The 19,394-nt window shown below is 42.9% G+C and overlaps 1 protein-coding gene across 1 annotated transcript in view; it reads right to left on the minus strand.

Annotated features, from left to right (window-relative positions):
• Positions 1-19,394, minus strand: part of LOC120045928 (calcium-activated potassium channel subunit alpha-1) — a 176,926-nt gene that overhangs the window by 13,065 nt on the left and 144,467 nt on the right. The window contains exons 22-26 of the mRNA XM_038990854.1: positions 10,706-10,829; positions 8,074-8,298; positions 7,092-7,284; positions 3,847-3,960; positions 392-522 (exon numbers count right to left, since the gene is read on the minus strand). Coding sequence (XP_038846782.1) covers positions 392-522; positions 3,847-3,960; positions 7,092-7,284; positions 8,074-8,298; positions 10,706-10,829 — 787 coding nt within the window. The remainder of the gene's footprint in view (positions 1-391; positions 523-3,846; positions 3,961-7,091; positions 7,285-8,073; positions 8,299-10,705; positions 10,830-19,394) is intronic.

Here is a 19,394-nt window from a genome sequence, read left to right on the forward strand (position 1 = left end):
CACGTCTTATAGTAAACCCACTATATGTGTATTGTCCTGTGGCCGCTGTCATCTTGTATGAAAGACTCAAAGCCAATCACTTCAAGCCCTTGACTGCTGCATGTTGCAGCAGTCAACTGTTTCCCTCCTCAAATGCTGCTTCACACTATGGCAATAATAGCCACTAGCCTACCTAAAAAAAAAAATCATTAAAATATGGATTAAATATATATTTAAATATCGATAAAATAGACTTCAATTTTACAAAAAGGTCTCCTGGTGACTTCTACCCCGTACATGAGAGACATTTAGTATGATGTTGGATTAAATAGAGGATAAAGAGGATAAATGATCTAGTGCATACTAAGAACTGTGTAAACTGAGTAGCTTATACTTAGTATTGTCTACTCACTGCACTCATGAGAGAGTCCAGCACGCTGACAGCGAAGGCGGTTCCGCAGGCGAAGGGCTGTGTCAGGTACAGCTCTGTGTCCGGGTCATCATCATCATCTTGGTCCAGGAACTGAACGTTGGAGTCGTTCACTGAGAGGGGGAGACCCAAAACACAGTCAGAGAGAGAGAGAGGGCAAGGAGGACACAGCACAGCATGCCAAACACACACCCACACACACACACCTGAGGACCAGAGAAGTAGAGAATCGCTGGGTGACTTAGCTAGGGCACTTTTGTGTTGGTGAACTGTGAAGCGTTGTTCGATTTTAGAGTGTTTTTGTGACCCATTGAGTCAATATAAACCAATATTCCTAGTTGGAATTCAGTGTTAATGTTCCTAGTCAACACCCAGTCTTAGGCCCTGACCGGAACAGAATCATTCACTATATTAGAGGAAGACACTTACGGGTACTTCTATGACTCAAGGGCATATATTCTCACAGGTCTCAGGTCTGGAGGTATAGAATAGATAGTGGTGTTTGAACCAAAGCGTTATGGATTTGGCATTCATGGTAGATGCACAGTACATTCCGTCATGAACAAACCATTTCTGTAATTGCATTCAGGACATGGATTTTACCTAGTTGTGCGAAACACCTCAATCCACCATATTGTGATTTTTATATTCAAGATGATATTGTTCAGGTGAGAAGATCATGCACGTAATGTAACATGCATTTTAAAGCTTCATTGATATCTCAGATAAGAAAATGTGTGGTCACATCGTCACCTATTGAGATATTGAGGTAATTACCTTTTCCTGAAAGTCAAATGATTATTTAAAACAACAATAATAACATAGAGCTGTGGGGTAAATTCACATAGCCACAGCCTGCTTTTAAAGATCGAAGTAATACGACATTCTGAAATTGTTTATGATGAAAAAAGTTCAAATCATAACATGGCCAGGGTAGAAAAATATCTTTCTATACTGTGTAGAATATTGCTAACCAGAGGAAATGAACACAAGATGAAACCATATAAAAACAAACTTATTTTCAACCATTCGTAAAGATGACTTTCCCTAGTAGAACCGTCTGGTCTTTATTTAACCTCAGATGAGAGGGTTCTCTTTCTAGCGCCAGTGGACAAGAGCCTGCGATCCAACTGCATTTGATAAGAGGCTTCACACAACACAAGGCTTTCTTTGACTCCTTCAAAAAAAAAAAGAAGCAACAACCCCAAAAATAAATAAAAATAAACATCATAAAGGGAAGGATTGATCTATAGTTTTTTGAAATATGATTTCTTCCCAGGCTTCCTCTGTGCTGCAGAGGAACAGACATGTCAGTCAACCAGACAAGGGGGCTGATGATGCAAACGGGCCCAGGCCAAAGAGACTGAACCGGGAGGTGGTGGGGTGTTGAGGGAGGGGTTGGGGTCGGGAGTGGGGTGTGTGCTATGAAAACAGCCACAAGGACAGACCGAGCAATGATCAAAGTGCCGGAATGATGCTCTGAAAAAAACGAAACGGAAAAAAATAAAAACACCACGGGAAAAAAATCATTAAATAAAAGGCCAAAACAAGACAGTCCATTTTTCAACCAGAAACCGAGAATTAAAAATAAAAAATGTGTTCAAAGTGAAGCCATGGGAGCAGCCAGCGAGGACCTCGGCTGCAGCCAGATACATCAAGACAAGATGATAGAGATAGAGAGATAGATAGAGAGAGCGAGACGGGGGGGAGAGAGAGAGAGAACAAAAGAACGAAAGATCGGACGGCAGCGAGCGGACAAAAGCCTGGCTTACCCAGCTCAGTTATCATTTGTATGTTGATTCCACAGTTTTTTTCCTGACTGAATGAAACCAAAGGCAGTATTTTGCCAGGTTTAGCTAATGACAGTAAGACGTGTGGAGAGCAGAGGGGGGAGAGATAGGGTCGTTATTGGAACAGCTTCAAAGAGAAGAGAAAAAGAAAGGCAGTTCTGTCTGAGACCACGCATCATGTCAACCACAGGATTAGACACTACATGTCAACCACAGGATTAGACACTACATGTAAAGGTAGCCATGGTTGTCCATGACATGCAACTACGGCACCAGAGATTAAAGTACATAGCCCAGATGCAACTGAACCATACCACTAAAACACAAATTGCCAATTTGTACGGCTTTTAAGACACCAAAGGGATTTACAATGTTGTATACATAAACCAACTTTATGTGACTCCATCAAATTGATCTTGCAATTCAGCCAGCTTCTTAACATTTTCCATTAGACTTGCATCTTGACTATGGTGCTGTAAACTGACAACATTGACACTACAATTATAGTGTATAGTTCCAGACTGATGTTCCCCACTTTACTATCTTCCTACTCTCAGAGAGGAGGATGACAATGTTAGTGATGCTGGTACTAATAACCAGGGCCTGACACTATATGTGGGGGTAGAATTATTCTAAATCAAACATAGCTGAAAGTATTCCAAATAAAAACGGACCTGTGGAATTCATTCATATCCGACCAAATACTGCAAGATAAACCTGAATAGCTACACTTGTTTTGTTGATTACATATGTAGTACTCAAGAGTTTGAAGAAAGAGAGGTGAGAAAACATTCATGCTGCTTCATGTCCCTGTTTCTCTCCCTGTCTCTATCGGTGCCTCCACCATCTCTTAGCCTCCTCACGCCTCAATGCTTTCTAATTGGGTCAGAGGGGAGAGATAGAGACAGAGTGGCCGGTCTCTAGTGCTTTATTCAGGGGTGATAGAGTGGCTCTAGTGGCCCTGGTCTCTGGTGCTTTAAAAACCCTCAGAGATGTGAAACTTTCATGAGTCCCCTGGACCACATGGAATACTAGAGAACACAGCCAGCGCCATTGTTATTATTAAATGCACCCATTTTGCTACTGTGGCACTTTTTAGCTTCCTCTCGCACTCTCTTTTTACTCTCCCTCTCCATCAGGCTGTTAATGGACAAATGGGACCTGCAGGAAGTGAGAGTGTTCTGACTTCGTAACGAGACATCTCAGTTAGAACGTACACAAAGAGAGTCACATTTGAAATGACAACAAATGCTCAGTTTTGTATCTAAATCCATACAAATCTCAGCCAAAGTCACTAATCGTTAATCTTTATCATCAACATATCGCTAGAATTAGTCATCACAGCCATAGAAAATAAAGAGTTCGGCCAACTAACCGCCACATTGGCATCAAACGTTCCACAACAAAAACATTCAAAGTGTTCAAAGTGTTGGAGTTGGAGTGTTGGAGCCAACATGGCGGTCCTGAAGATTCTAAATCTCTAAGTGAGTTGGCCAAACTCTGTGTACAATGTCACAATATTTTCCCAACAGGCAAATGACATCACAACAACCAGAAAGTGGTTGAAATGACATCATTGTTTCAACGTGTTTTACCCGCTGGGATCTATCAGTAGTAAATGGTCAGTTGGTCAGTTGTGTGTCTCACCTAGTTCAGTGATGATGGGGATGTTGGCGCCGGTGGTGACGGAGGCCTGGCGTACTAAACCATGTACTGGACTGCTGTCTGGAGATGACCGGTCCATTCCAGGAGGCGTGAAACCTACACAGAGCACACAGAAGGATGCACACAAAACCATTGAAACTAACAGCAAGAGCTAGATACCCACAAAACAAGATGTACCGAAACCTACATCACACAGAAAAAGCTATATTTGTACACAAACTGACACAAAACCACGATATATTCCATTGTTGAAAGCGATGGCACAGAGAAACAACAATACAGACGGATACAAGACAATGAGATGTAATATTACAACACAGAGAGAAATACACCAAACCATGAGATATCACACTGATATCACTTCACAAATCACATACCTCAGCTTCGGTGATTGAAAAGGTTATATGTAATTTTGTTAAAAAAAACTGTAAACTATAATCGAAAAAAACAAAGTACGTTGATTGACCATACATAGTCTGTCAAATGCCACTATAACTTAGTAACACTAGACTATTCAGTAAAAGCTGCTGGGCTTACTGACTGAGATGGGCTCTTTGTATTGTTCAGAAGTGCAGATTGAAAGATGTGTAGACAGGGACGGGGAAAATGAAGCAGGCGCTTCCTAAAAATGTCAATATGGATATTGTGCTTTTAGGGGTCAGCTGAGAGACACATTTAGCATTCGCATCCTTCCATCAACCTGCCTGCCTTCCATACATTTTATATGTGCTTCATTTTGTTACCATAAAATTGGCGAAGTGGATCCTGAAAACCTTTTATCGGGAAAATAACTGTGCGATTTTCGACCATGAAATACAAGAGGCGAGTGATGGGTATGAATTCACATGACTTCACATTTTTGCATTTCCTCAAAGTGACACAAACGCCTTAAATCAGTAATGCTTGATACATAATGCATGACCTGTGTTGTGACATCCATCATTTAGTGCTGACTGAAGCAAAACGCCACCTCATAGTTCTACAGCACAGCAGCGACAAAACAACGCACGACGGGAATATATTCAGGTCACAAAGTTTTATAACAAATGTTAGACATTGGAGAGTAGTTGGGAGGATGGAGGGGTGGGGAGGGGGGACTTGAGGGGCTGTTGTACAGTACAGAGCTTCTCACCCTCCTCACTACAGAGGACAACACCAACAGTTCAGCATTCATCACAAACTAGAGGCTAAACTGAATTATCTACACTCTTGTTATGTCAATTACTGAAACTGGGGATAGGCACGGTTTGTAGCAGTCAGAGACTGGATGATCACTCAGAGTATGCTTCATTTTGTTGACGTCTATAAAATGTTACATTTATATCTCCTGAGAATGACAACTGGGTTTTGGATATTGCCTCTAAAAAAACATTATTCTTACATGATCACAGTAAACAACAAGTCAAATATACAGTATCCAATTGTGAAAGTACTAACAATGGATAAAGTGAATACATCTGAAAATTAGATTTTCCAACAGAGAGGGCAATGCGTCAAAATCAGTTCGGCTACAAGTGACCAAAAGTTAGATGGAGAAAACTGGAGAGTTCTACACAAATCATTGACTATCAGTCAGATTGTATATCGGAGTGGATTCATTATAATGTCTTGACTGCATTTGGCATGTACTTTTCTAGACTTCTAATACTGACAAACAAGAGGGAAATAGATTTTCTCAGAAAACAAAATTGTTTTACGGCTTCCATACCATACAGGAGCAAATGCATCCGTGTGGGCTATAGACCCCCCCACCCCCCTCAGCCCCCAGGCACAACTTAGCTCTGCGGTCTACAGACTACATCGTACCGTAGACCGCAGCCATGTGAACGTCTCCCTAGCGATACAACTCTTTACTTATTCATGTGCACCTTCTTGCTTTAAATTTCACACCCCACATCTGAACAGGATATTGTCAGGGAGGAAGGAATCCACAAAGCTATACACTGTGATATATTACACCTGTGCGTGTGTGCGTGCGTGTGTGCATGTGCTCTCTTAAACTGCAATATGTATCAGTGGAATGGATACAGACGATGTAAGACAAACTCATTGATAACAATAGGCTTCATCAATCGACCGCTGTGACAGGCCTTTGGTTCCCAACCTTTTTCGGTCACTGTACCACCAACTGAATTTTGCTCTGCCCGGAGTACCCCTGAAGTATCCCTTCGTGTATTTTTACCAGTAAGCCTATGACATCATGAGTCTTATCAAGTACCCCCCTGTGGATAGGCCAAGTACCTCCAGGGGTTATTTTACCCTTGTTGGTAACCACTGGTGTAGGCCCTCCATGTCTGTGAATACTGCTCCCGTGAGCAACAGAGATCTCCGATTTAGTCTGCTCATTGTGAGACAGCACATCACTCACTCAGACCAGGAGAAATAATAGCATTTTCCTACATCATGTGGAAGTGCTTGGCATATTACGCATAAGTTCGTTGGTCTATCTATGCGTAAGATTCAGTCCCTCCATTATTTTCTGATCGTAATTTTTGTTGCCTTCTCAACAATCCCCCGCCTATAATGCGATGGTTTGCAAAATTGACCAATCGCTGTGCTATTACCACATAAAACAATCACCACACAAAAAAAAAAGAGGGCTTGCAATTGTAACCAATCACCGCACTGTTACCTCATAAAATGGTTCAGTGAAGCCACACGTCAACAAATTTTTTCCCCCAACATAGTATTTTCCTGACAAATTGGGACACAATAATTAAAAATCAACATACAAAATGTCAGAATTGCAGCAGCAAAATCAAGCATTTCTGCCCGCAAATATGACAAAAACACACTGCAGGATCCTGGAGGGACTGATTAATAGATGAATGGAGGAGGTGGAGGATGGACTGCCATGAAAAACAGCTGAAGAAGGCTGTCTGGTGATTAGTACTGGCTGGTTAAACATGATGACACCTGATGGGATATGAGGCTTATCTGTTTGTCTGAATGCATCAACAATCTGTTCCACTCAGTCTGCCAGACAGACAGACACGATAACAACAGTCATGTGGTTTCACATCATTAAAGGATATTATTTATGAGGTTGAACACCACTTTCCATTTTATTTACCGTGTTTATTTACCATTCTTAAAAAAATAACTGATTTAAGTGGTAAAACTATCCTCTTCCCTCATCTCCTCTCCTCCTCTCTTACCCTCAACCCTGCAGCCAGAACAGAACAGTGCAGAACAGTATTGTATCTTGTAGGCCAGTCAGTCCTTACCTTGGGAGTTAGCCTGCAAGAGCCCGATGCTGTCGTCAAACTGCATAGACTTGATGTTGAGCGACGCCAGAATGCATTCCTTATCCTGCAGCGAGGCGTCGTCGATATTGTTCTGATTGGCCGACAGTATCACGCACATGTCGCAGAGGTTGATGTTGACAGCCCTTAAATCTGCACGACTTAATGGCGTACCCTTCAGGCGCGGTGAAGAAAAGAGACGGACAGAGAGAAGAGAGAAGAAGGGGGAGAGAAACTAATTAGAGACTAAGTGATGGGTGCTTTGGGAGATTAGATAACAAGTATTGTAGTTTTAGCGGCAGTGACATTCAGCTGATCTAACTGGGCACTGGGGAATCAGAGACGTGGACTAATCTAAAGGGTAGTGGGCGCTGAAGGCTAACAGCCTTGGTTTCTTAGGGCTCTCTGATACTCAGTCAAGGAAGCATTAACAAGCTCTAAAGCAGGCAGCCATGCCAGACTTTCACATCTGAGATGGCCAAGGAAGGGCAGCTGCAGTGTATTTTAACTCCGTATGAATAGACAGGATTCGCTGCTGTGAATTGATGGAAGATTGAATTCAGGAACCGGTTGTGGAATTGACAAGAACAGCCACAACAACCACGACAAATCACAAACAAATCCACAAAGGAAATACTATATCACTAGGTAATGCTATGCTGCCATTACTGCTTTATCACTGCTTACAGTCATTTTACCCTTCACCTTAGATTTTTTTCATTCAGACAGTGCGAGGCAACAAAGGGAAGAGATCTCATAAGTCAACTGAGATAAGAAAATACAAGTAAACAGTCTCAAAATAACAACGGTATAGCTGGGTTTGGTATTGAATCCTGGAGCGTTGTTACACTGGTCTACTCACAGATAGAACTGATCGTGATGGCATTCTATGGTATTGTAAGTACATTATGTTGTCAGTTGTATAACTTTGGCTTGTAACCGTACACATTACAGTGGTACTCACAGGTAGTATGGAGACCTTGGGGAAGTTGTGTAGGGTTTCCCACTCTCTCCTCAGGTACTCCAGCGAGCCCACAAACACTATGGGCTTCAGCTCGTGATAATGGAAGTTGCTGGCTCTCAAAGGCATCACCAAGTTTCGCAGCCCCACTAGAGCGGACGTGACATCTCCAAATATACAGACCACTACATGGCCGCTCAACACCGTCATGGATGCCTCACTCCGGGTCTGAGTAGGGAGAGAGAGAGGGGAGAGAGGGGGAGAGAGAAAGAGTGAGAGGAGGGAGAGAGACATGGAGACAAAGAGAATATTGGGGCACGAGAGAATGAGAGAATAATGGGACGAGAGAGGGATTGAAAGAGAGAAACAAGAAAGAAAGAAAGAAAGAAAGAAAGAAAGAATGAAAGAAAGAAAAAGAAAGAAAGAAAGAAAAGGAGATAGAGGACAAACGCATAGCAGTCAGAAAACAGAGAGGCAGAGTGCTGATGAGAAACCCTGCAGCCCCACCCTTTGCAGTGTTAGGCTCAAGGTGAACCCGGTACAGCTCAATGCAGTTCATACACTAAATGGTCAAGGAGTAAGGTGTATAAAACTGCTTTTCAAAGCCATGCTTGTGGTGGTTTTATACTATGACCCAGTACATAGAAAACAGTCGACTCACCTTGTAACAACAGAGAGGCATTGAGAGAAATGTGGATATACATTATTAGTATGTGGTTGTTACCGCTATGTGAGGGAAACGGTTTCTTTAGAGCCTACCGTACCTCAACAATGCTTCATTTTTGGCCCAATAGGTGCAAATAATTTCCAACTCCATTAGAATATTTATCATACTACACAGCTAAAAACAGTGGAAACACATACCGTATCAGTCAAAGGTTTGGACACACCTACGCATTCAAGGGTTTTTCTTTATTTGTACTATTTTCTACATTGTAGAATAATATTGAAGACACAAAACTATGAAATAACACATATGGAATCATGTAGTAACTTAATGCAATCAGTTGTGTTGTGACTGTAGGGGTGGTATACAGAAGATGGTCTTTTACCAAATAGGGCTAAGTCCATATTATTGCAAGAACAGCTCAAATAAGCAAAGAGAAATGACAGTCCATCATTACTAAGACATGAAGGTCAGTCAATCCGGAAAATGTCAAGAACTTTGAAAGTTTCTTCAAGTGCAGTCGCAAAAACCATCAGGCGCTATGATGAATCTGGCTCTCATGACCGCCACAGGAAAGGAAGAACCAAAGTTACCTCTGCTGCAGAGGATAAGTTCATTAGAGTTAACTGCACCTCCAAATAAATGCTTCACAGAGTTCAAGTAACAGACATCTCAATATCAACTGTTCATAGGAGACTGCGTGAATCAGGTCTTCATGGTCGAATTGCTGAAAATAAACCACTACTAAAGGACACCAATAATAAGAAGAGACTGCTTTGGGCCAAGAAACACAAGCAATGGAGATTTGACATTAGAAATCGGTCCTTTCGTCTGATGACTCCAAATTTTTGGTTCCAACCGCCGTGTCTTTATGAGATGCAGAGTAGGTGAACGGATGATGGTTCCCACAGTGAAGCATGGAGGAGGAAGTGTGATGGTGTGGGGGTGCTTTGCTGGTGACACTGTCAGTGATTTATTTTGAATTCATTATATTTAGAACACTTAACCAGCATGGCTGCCACAGCATTCTGCAGCGATACGCCATCCCATCTGATTTGCGCTTAGTGGTACTATCATTTGTTTTTCAACAGGACAATGACCCAAAACACACTTCCAGGCTGTGTAAGAGCTATTTGACCAAGAAGGAGAGTGATGGAGTGCTGCATTTGGGATGAGTTGGACCGCAGAGTGAAGGAAAAACAGCCAACAAGTGCTCAGCATATGTGGGAACTCCTTCAAGACCGTTAGAAAAGCAATCCTCATGAAGCTGGTTGAGAGAATGCCAAGAGTGTGCAAAGCTGTCATCAAGGCAAAGGGTGGCTACTTTGAAGAATCTAAAATAGATTTTGATTTGTTTAACACTTTTTTGGTTACTACATGATTCCATATGTGTTATTTCATAGTTTTGATGTCTTCACTATTATTCTACAATGTGGAAAATAGTACAAATAAAGATAAACCATTGAATGAGTAGGTGTGTCAAAACTTTTGACTGGTACTGTACATAAAAAGTTTAAGATCATCAAACTGTACAACTGAAAATCATCTTGGGAGTCACACGTCCTGTAGGACAATACCTACCATATCTGTTGATGGGTAGGTACTGTATCCCTGTACAGGATGTTACTAACTGTGGTTAAACTCAGGTAACTCTACAGTAGGGTTGTCATGATACCAGTATCACGATACTATGATGCTCGATTATCCATGGCAAAAAGGAAAACACAAGGCAGTCTAAACTCTTTAAAAACCTGCTTTTGTTCAAATAGTGTGTGCTATAGCTTGGAAAATAAACACATGTAACTGTGGGTGACAATATAATGCTGTTTGTTTTTTTGTTCTCAACATTAGGATTGTTTTCCTCAAGAAATGAAGTCTGCTTCATGTTTTGTTTGCTTGCCATGCTACTTGCGAGTATTGCAATACTGGTGTCATGAAAACACTACAGGGAGACAGAAAACCACTCACCAGGATGACCTTCTCAATCTCTTTAGATGGGCACCAGTGGAACATTCCTGTGGAGTCATACTGCTTCACATTCATGTCCATGTTCTCCATCTGCTCGTTCCCAGGGATTAGTAGAGGGTCATGCCTGCCGAGGGGACACAACAGTATGAGCTCACCATGGTAAACATCATTTATATATATATATATTATTTTTTTACCTTTATTTAACTAGACAAGTCAGTTAAGAACAAATTCTTATTTACAATGACGGCCAACCCCGGCCAAACCCGGACGACGCTAGGCCAATTCTGCGCCGCTCTATGGGACTCCCACTCACGGCCGGATGTGATACAGCCTGGATTCAAACCAGGAACTGTAGTGACGCCTCTTGCACTGAGATGCAGTGCCTTAGACCACTGCGCCACTCAGGAGCCCAGTTGATGGTATTTGGTTTATATGTGTTGTATTATTACCTAGTTTTGGTTGAAACCTCAAACTACCACCCACTATCACTTTCTGCTCAAATCCAAGATGACACAGCTACCCAGTCATCAGAGTTGCTGAGGGATATTGGTAGCAGCATTGGTAGCAGCGTTGGGGAGAGAGGAAGGCTTGAGTTTCCACTGTGTCACCTGCTGAGCAATTAACCAAAATGTATGTTACTTTTTAACCAATGTTCTGTCAACTAATTGACTGAACATTGGTTCAATTATTTGAATTCGATTTCGTTCAGTTTTTTTTCTGTGAGCTCTATGTGCACATTGCACAGTTTCTCTAGAGATAAATCAGATCCAGACTGAACTGTGCGATGTAATAGGGAGTTGTGGTTTCCATGAGGCCAATATTCTACATGGTTTAGCACATAAAACATGGTAATTAACTACAATGACCATAATCCATTGTGAATCTACTTGTCTGGTCTGTGTTTCCTTTAATCCTGTTACGGAAAAGACAGAAGAATGCTCTATCGTGAGAGGATATAGAGAGCAGCTGTTGCTTCACGTGGTGTCTCAACCTGAAAATACATGATCTATGTGAAACGACCTCAAAAAGCACAAATCGCTCAGCATTAGTCACCGCTGACAAAGCTGACTGAGAGGCATTAGAATGGAGCGTCAATTACCGGCTTTTAGCTCCATCTTGCTCACTCACGACGCAGCGCAACCAACAGTAAAAGCTCTAACAGGACCGCACTTTAAATATTTCAGGAATTTGCCCAATCACATTTTGCGTTCCCAACTGATGTACATGAATGATTCATCAGCAGCGTGTCACCTTCAAACTGGCTGATGCACAGTGACGGGCCACTGAGTTTTATCAGGTGTAATGTTAACACTGACCATGGAAGAGTGGGGGGGGTCCCGTCACTTTGGTAATATTAGTTCCACTGTGTTTGCACTCATTCTATAAGACATGATCTGGGATGTCCTCTGAAAGGGGTTCTAGGACAGAGAAATGGCAAGCGAAGCTCCTTCTCTGAATGCGATAGCACGGACCCATTCTGACTGAATATAAAAGGGAGGATTTTGAATTGGTGTATAGGCATTTTTATTTTCTCCGGGCACCAACACACCTGATTCCACTAATCAATGGCTTGGTGACCTAGGCTACTTACAGTAATTAAATCACCCGTGTTAGTGCTGGGATAGAACAAAAATGTGCACCCCATGGGGGTCTCCCAGGACTGGATTGAGAAACACTGTGTCAGAGAGTGTAGCTGTGAGCTGATAGCCAGGGGCCAGACTACAAAGGCTTCTGTCTGTCTAGTGTCTACCAGGGGGCTACAGGGAAATAGCTCTCTCTCTGTCAGTATCACCTCAAAAACCCTTACATGTTCACAAAGCCATCGTCTGCAATAGTTCTTGTAAAGCACACAAGAACAAGTTAGAACACTAAGGATGTCCCGATAACGCAAAAATTATTATTAACTGTATATATAAAAAAACTGGCAAATATTTCCTATGTGGTTGTCAGAATACTTTTTTATGAATTCAAAAGCAGGGTAGGAAATAGCGTCTTACATTATTTGGGCCATTCCACCAATTGTTTTATTTCACCTAATTTGAACATTCTGTCATGAAGAGCAAATGTTCAACTTAATAAAAGCCGTTCAGTTTTCCACCAGAAAAACACCAGAAAATGTGCACACAAAAAAAAGAGTACAACCAGCTCACCTGCTTTAACACTGAGTTTGTTTCAATGCTTCTGTTCAAAATAAAAAATATTTAAAAATAAATAGTTTCACCATATTACAACAACAATAATTCAGTTCACGCAACAGGGTTGACCTTAAATTTAGGGACAGATGTAAATGAATCACTAATAACAATAAATAATAAACTTCATAAATGACGTTGTCAAAGCTACAAAATAACTAGGGCTTCATAATGATGGTAAAAAATATGGAGAAATGTTTGGGTTAAGTGGGTTAAAATCTTCCTAGAAGTCACAGAGGGTGCACGAAGGGACATGACAAAATGTTGAATTTTGGAACTTAAGCAAATCTTTACTCATATAAAAATCGGATTTATTGAATGTTATGTGTCAAAATTAAAGGGCATTCATTTAATATAACATGCTTTTAAAATAAAAAATGAAATGCACAATTTCTACTTAAAATATCAAAGAGACGCAAAAAAAAAATCCCTATTTCGTGGAACGACTCATATTTTGCTTCTTTATGAGGGTAACATTGGCATAAAGTGTGAGAAAACAGCACATCTCCTCATCCTCCTCTGTTCATTACACTGCAAGAAATATCACATGAAAGATGTGTCAATTAGTTCCCTCCATCTCTCTCTCATTTTCTCCCTCAGGCTCTCATTCTCTCCCTCACTCTCTCATTCTTTCCCCCACTCTCTCATTCTTTCCCTCAATCTCTCATTCCTTCCCCCACTCTCTCTCTCTCCCTCCTTCTCTCTCCCCCTCCTTCTCTCTCCCCCTCCTTCTCTCTCCCCCTCCTTCTCTCTCCCTCACTCCCTCACTCTCCCTCCTCTCTCTATTTCTCTCCCTCACTCACTCCCCCCTCTCTCCCCCATTCACTTCATCCTATCTCCCTCCCTCCCTCCCTCCCTCCACTCTCCCACCTCCTCTCTCTCTCCCTCCCTCTCTCTCACTTCCTCATTCTCTTCCCCTCACTCCCTCCATCACTCCTCTCTCCCACCTCCTCTCTCTCTCCCTCCCCTCCCTCCCTTCTGTCACTCCCTCCTCCTTCTGTCACTCCCTCCTCCTCTCCCCCTCACTCACTCACTCCTCTCTATCCCTCCTCTCACTCACTCACTCCCTCCTTCTCTCTCTCACTCACTCACACCATCCTTCTCTCTCTCTCTCTCTCTCCCTCCCTCATTCCCTCCTCTCTCTCCCTCCCCCCCCCCTCCTCTCTTCCCTTTCCTCCTTCTCTCCCCTCCCTCCCTCCTCTCCCTCCTTCTCTCCCTCTCCTTTCTCCTCTCCCTCCCTCCCTCCTCTCTCCCTCCCTCCCTCCCTCCCTCTCTCCCCCTCACGTCCTCCTTTTCTCCCCCTCACTCCCTCCCTCCCTCTCTCCCCCTCACTCCCTCCTTCTCTCCCCCTCACTCCCTCCTTCTCACCCCCTCACTCCCTTCTTCTCTCCCTCACTCCCTCCTCTCCCTCCTCTCCCTCTCTCACCTCTCTCTCCCACCTCCTCTATCTCTCTCTCCTCTCCCTCTCTCTCCTCTCCTCTCCCTCTCTCTCCTCCCTCCCTCCCTCCCTTACGTCCTCCTTCTCTCCCTCCTCACTCCCTCCCTCTCACTCCCTCCCCCTCACTCCCTTCTTCTCTCCCTCCTCTCCCTCACTCCCTCTTCCTCTCTCACCTCCTCTCTCCTCTCCCTCCCACCTCCTCTATCTCGCTCTGCTCTCCCTCCCCCTCTCTCTCTCCTCTCCCTCCCTCCCTCCTCTCTCTCCCTCCCTCCTCCTTTCTGTCACTCCCTCCTCCTTTCTGTCACTCCCTCCTCCTTTCTGTCACTCCCTCCCTCCTCCTCTCTCTCCATCGCTCTCTGTCTGTATGGAGATGGATTAAATCAGTTGGTGCAGGTGTTAATAACTCTGACAACATTTAGTGCTTTTACACCCGGGCTGAATATTTCATTCTGAGCCGCGTGTTGCACCACTCACTCTCCATGAGCCCCTGTCACTTCAATCTGGGCACGTGGGGGATGACTGGTGCAGGCAGGCAGGCACCTCCTCCTCCACTAACTTAGACAGCTATCTTTCACACAACTGTCAGCGGTGTGACTGCCTGCCTGTGTCTGTCTGTCTTCCTGTTTGTCAAGAGCCCTGTAACCCTCCTCTTGCCTCACCTCGTTTCCTCTCATCTCCCTCCTCTCCTATTTCCTTTCCTCCTCTCTCTTTCTCTTCTCCCCTCTCTCCTCTACTCGCTGTTCTCTGCCCTACCCTAGAATCAACCAGGGTGAACTGGACGGTAACAGACATGACATTTGCGTCCGCCACACCCCACCAGAGTATATACGAGTGGCTAACGTGTGTCCTGACTGTACCCCAATTAGATGTGTCTCGTGACCCATCAAAAAGGTCTGTGAGAATGGTGTTATTTCCTGTCCAGGAGCACGGTTGGCGAGGAATGTGTGCGACGCCGAACACAGCTCGTTAGCTCAATGACACGTCTGATTGGCTGATAGGGAAATGACTTTATATTTGCACAGGCTGAGCCTCCAGACTAACGTTTTCAGATATCTATCCAGTGCTGTGTCGGGGGTAGCTTTCCTTCTTGTACTGTATCAGTTTACAATAAAGTGTGTGTGTAAGATGCTATGGATATCTGATATAGTATCTTACAATACAAAAACTTTTTTGTAGAATATTAATATTAAATTGGCTGGATAATGACCAGTGTAAATGTACTGTACATTGCAACATAGTGCCCTCTGTAATTATTGGGACAGTGAAGCATTTTTTCTTATTTTGGCTCTATAGTCTTGGGGGTATGACATTTGTCTGTCTGTAACTTTCTCACTCATCATTGTTCAATTTCATTCAGGATTATCTGTAATCATGGTAGCATCCACATTACTGTACAAGTGTTTAGAAACTTATTGTATTTCTATTTACAACAAAAAAATGACTCCAAAATGACAATACATTAGTTACCATTCATTTCTATTGGGCACAAAATAATCTGAAACACAACCAAAACAAACGGCAAATGAAATGCATCCAACGATTTGTAGAGTCACAAGCTTGATGTAGTCATTCCATGCTATGAATACGTGACCAAATACTAAATGTTTTACTACTTTAATACAGTGAATTTGCCCCAATACTTTTGGTCCCCAAAAATGGAGGGACTATTTACAAAAAGTGTTGTAATTTCTAAACGGTTCACCCGATATGGATGTAAATACCCTCAAATTAAAGCTGACAATCTGCACTTTAACCTCATAGTCATTGTTTGATTTGAAATCTAAATGTTTGGAGTATAGAAACAAAAGAGGAAAAAATGCTTTACTGTCCCAATAATTACAGAGGGCACTGTATTTGCATTTAATTGCCTTCTCTAAAGAAAAGGCCTGACTGTACAGTAGCCTAGGCAATAAGAGACAGCCCATATCAGAAGAGAAATTGCCCCCTCTCTCCCTCAGTGTATATTTCAAACAGAGTTGAGTTATTCCAGTGCATCGTTCGGCAGTCGCTAGCTTGGGATGTGTGCTCCCCCAATCCCTCTCCAGCAGGCTATGAAGGCAGCCTCTCGCTTTGAAAATTCTACCCATCATGCAAACTGACAAAGGCATGATTTTCAAAAACCCACAGCCAATCTGTTGATCATTATTTATTTACAAAGGCCTTCAGGCAGCAAGTCCTGTAAAAACCAGACTTGATATGGTATACGCTCTCTGGGTCTCTCACTAGCTCGCTCTCTTTTATTCCCCTCCTTGCTTGTAGAGTAAAGTGTCCCTAAGGCTACCTCAAACAATCACTTTTCATTGCACATAAAATCCAACTTGTAAAGCTTATTTAATATATATGGTATCATATATTGACAGGGGCTGGGGGGAGGGGGGGAGGGGAGGGGGCTGGGGAGGTGGGCGTTGTGGTCGGCGCTGGGTAATTTGATGTTTTGCTGAGGGCTATGACTTGAAAAAGCCTACACCTAGAACAGAGGACCTGTCATCCGCAGCACCCAAGAGCCAGCAGAATACAGAAGCAGCCCTAAAGCAGAGACAACTTTGACACCGCTTTGAAGCGTTTTTAAAACCAAGTAAATAACTCCCAAGAATTATTATCACTGTAAGATCAAAGCGGAGATGCATATATTACATGGCAAACGGGGACCATCTCCTCAGCAGAGAGAACGAGAGAAGGTTTATTGCTTTAAGTTAGGAAACAAAAACTAAGGAGCCATATAAACTATCAGTTAGCTGGAAGCGTGCCAATTTCTCTTTCGTTTGTATCAGTTTCCTTTTTTAAAATCCCCTAAGGTCGACGTCCGCGCCTCCGCTGAAATCTTATTAGCATCATTAAAAAATCCCCATCAAAATCTGTCGGTTTAAGCGAGAGATGTCGACCTTCAGCATCTGAGGTGAAAGGTGGCAGGGCTAGAGCGGTGTTTGCCAGACCATGAGAAATCATGAAAATAGGTCTTCTCGTGAAAGCGTCTGTAGCGTCCGAACGGTTTGGCCTACAAACTATTATGACCCCTCTATGGAAAGACAAGACTCTCACGGTCACGTACATGTTTTGCTCCAGAACGCCCACAAGCCTGACAAGGCTAGTCTGAATGTAGCCGGGTACCAGTTTAAAAAATGTATGTAAATACAGTGCATTCAGAAAGTATTCAGACCCCTTGACTTTTTCCACATTTTGTTACGTTACAGCATAACTCTAAAATTGATTAAAAAATATTTAACCATAAGTAATCTACACACAATACCCCATAATGACATGCGAAAACAGGTTTTAGAAATGTTTGCAAATGTATAAAAATGTATTTACATAAGTATTCAGACCCTTTGCTATGAGACACGAAATTGAGCTCAGGTGCATCCTGTTTTCATTGATCATCCTTGAGATGTTTCTACAACTTGATTGGAGTCCACCTGTGGTAAATTCAATTGATTGGACATGATTTGGAAAGGCACACACCTGTCTATATAAGGTCCCACAGTTGACACTGCATGTCAGAGTAAAAACCAAGCCATGAGGTCAAAGGAATTGTCCGTAGAGCTCCGAGACAGGATTGTGTCGAGGCACAGATCTGGGGAAGGGAACTAAAACATTTCTGCAGCATTGAAGTTCCCCAAGAACACAGTGGTCTCCATCATTCTTAAAATGGAAGAAGTTTGGGACCACCAAGACTCTTCCTAGAGCTGTCCGCCCTGCCAAACTTAGCAATCGGGGGAAAAGGGCCTTGGTCAGGGAGGTGACCAAGAACCCGATGGTCACTCTGACAGAGCTCTAAAGTTCCTCTGTGGAGATGGGACAAACTTCCAGAAGCCCAACCATCACTGCAGCACTCCACCACTCAGGCCTTCATGGTAGAGTGGCCAGACGGAAGTCACTCCTCAGTAAAAGGCTCATGGACAGCCCGCTTGGAGTTTGCCAAAGGGACTCTTTAGATTCTCTGGTCTGACCAGAGAAACAAGATTCTCTGGTCTGATGAAACCAAGATTGAACTATTTGGCCTGAATGCCAAGCATCTCATCTGGAGGAAACCTGGCACCAACCCTACGGTGGTGGCAGCATCATGCTGTGGGAATGTTTTTCAGCAGCAGGTACTGGGGAGACTAGTCAGGATCGAAGCAAAGATAAACAGAGCAAAGTACAGAGAGATCCTTGATGAAAACCTGCTGCAGAGTGCTCAGGACCTCAGGTTCACCTTCCAACAGGACAACAACCCTAAGCACACAGCCAAGACAATGCAGCAGTGGCTTCGGTACAAGTCTCTAAATGTTCTTGAGTGGACCAGCCAGAGCCCAGACTTGAACCCGATCGAATACCTCTGGAGAGACATGAAAATAGCTGTGCAGGATCGCTCTCCATCAACCTGACAGAGCTTGAGAGGATCTGCAGAGAAGAATGGGAGAAACTCTCCAAATACAGGTGTACCAAGCATGTAGTGTCATACCCAAGAAGACTCTGGGCTGTAATCGCTGCCAAAGGTGCTTCAACAAAGTACTGAGAAAAGGGTCTGAATACTTATGTAAATGTGATATTTCAGTTTTTATACATTTGCAATACATTATACATTTGTATAAAAACCTGTTTTTGCTTTGTCAGTACGGGGTATTATGTGTTGATTTATAAGGGGGGACTATCTGTTCACCCATGTATGAAACCCCCCCCCCCCTCCCCCGGCTTAGAGGGTTTTAAACAAGTGGACAAGTAGTACATACAATAATACAAAGGACTTCTTTTGGATGCTGTTCAAAGGTGCTCTAAGGGGACCTAGTAACAACTCTGTCACACTATAAGCACACTAAAGGATTCGATTTAGTTTTGCAGAGAACATACAGTACACAGAAAAATATCCTATAAACTAAAATACAATGTTTAAATGAACAGCACCACCTTTTCTAGCACTTGACACAAAGATATGAGAAAACAATAACTTTTGAGAAGAAATTTGCAAACATAATTATAGAATCTTTCACCCACTTGTGAGTGAAAGATAGTTCTGAAACAGTCATCTGATCGAGAAAAGCACATATATTTTACTGTATCCCTATGTATGCTTTCATTG

The sequence above is a fragment of the Salvelinus namaycush genome, chromosome 4 (genome assembly GCF_016432855.1).
Source record: "Salvelinus namaycush isolate Seneca chromosome 4, SaNama_1.0, whole genome shotgun sequence".
NCBI classification, from domain to species: domain Eukaryota; kingdom Metazoa; phylum Chordata; class Actinopteri; order Salmoniformes; family Salmonidae; genus Salvelinus; species Salvelinus namaycush.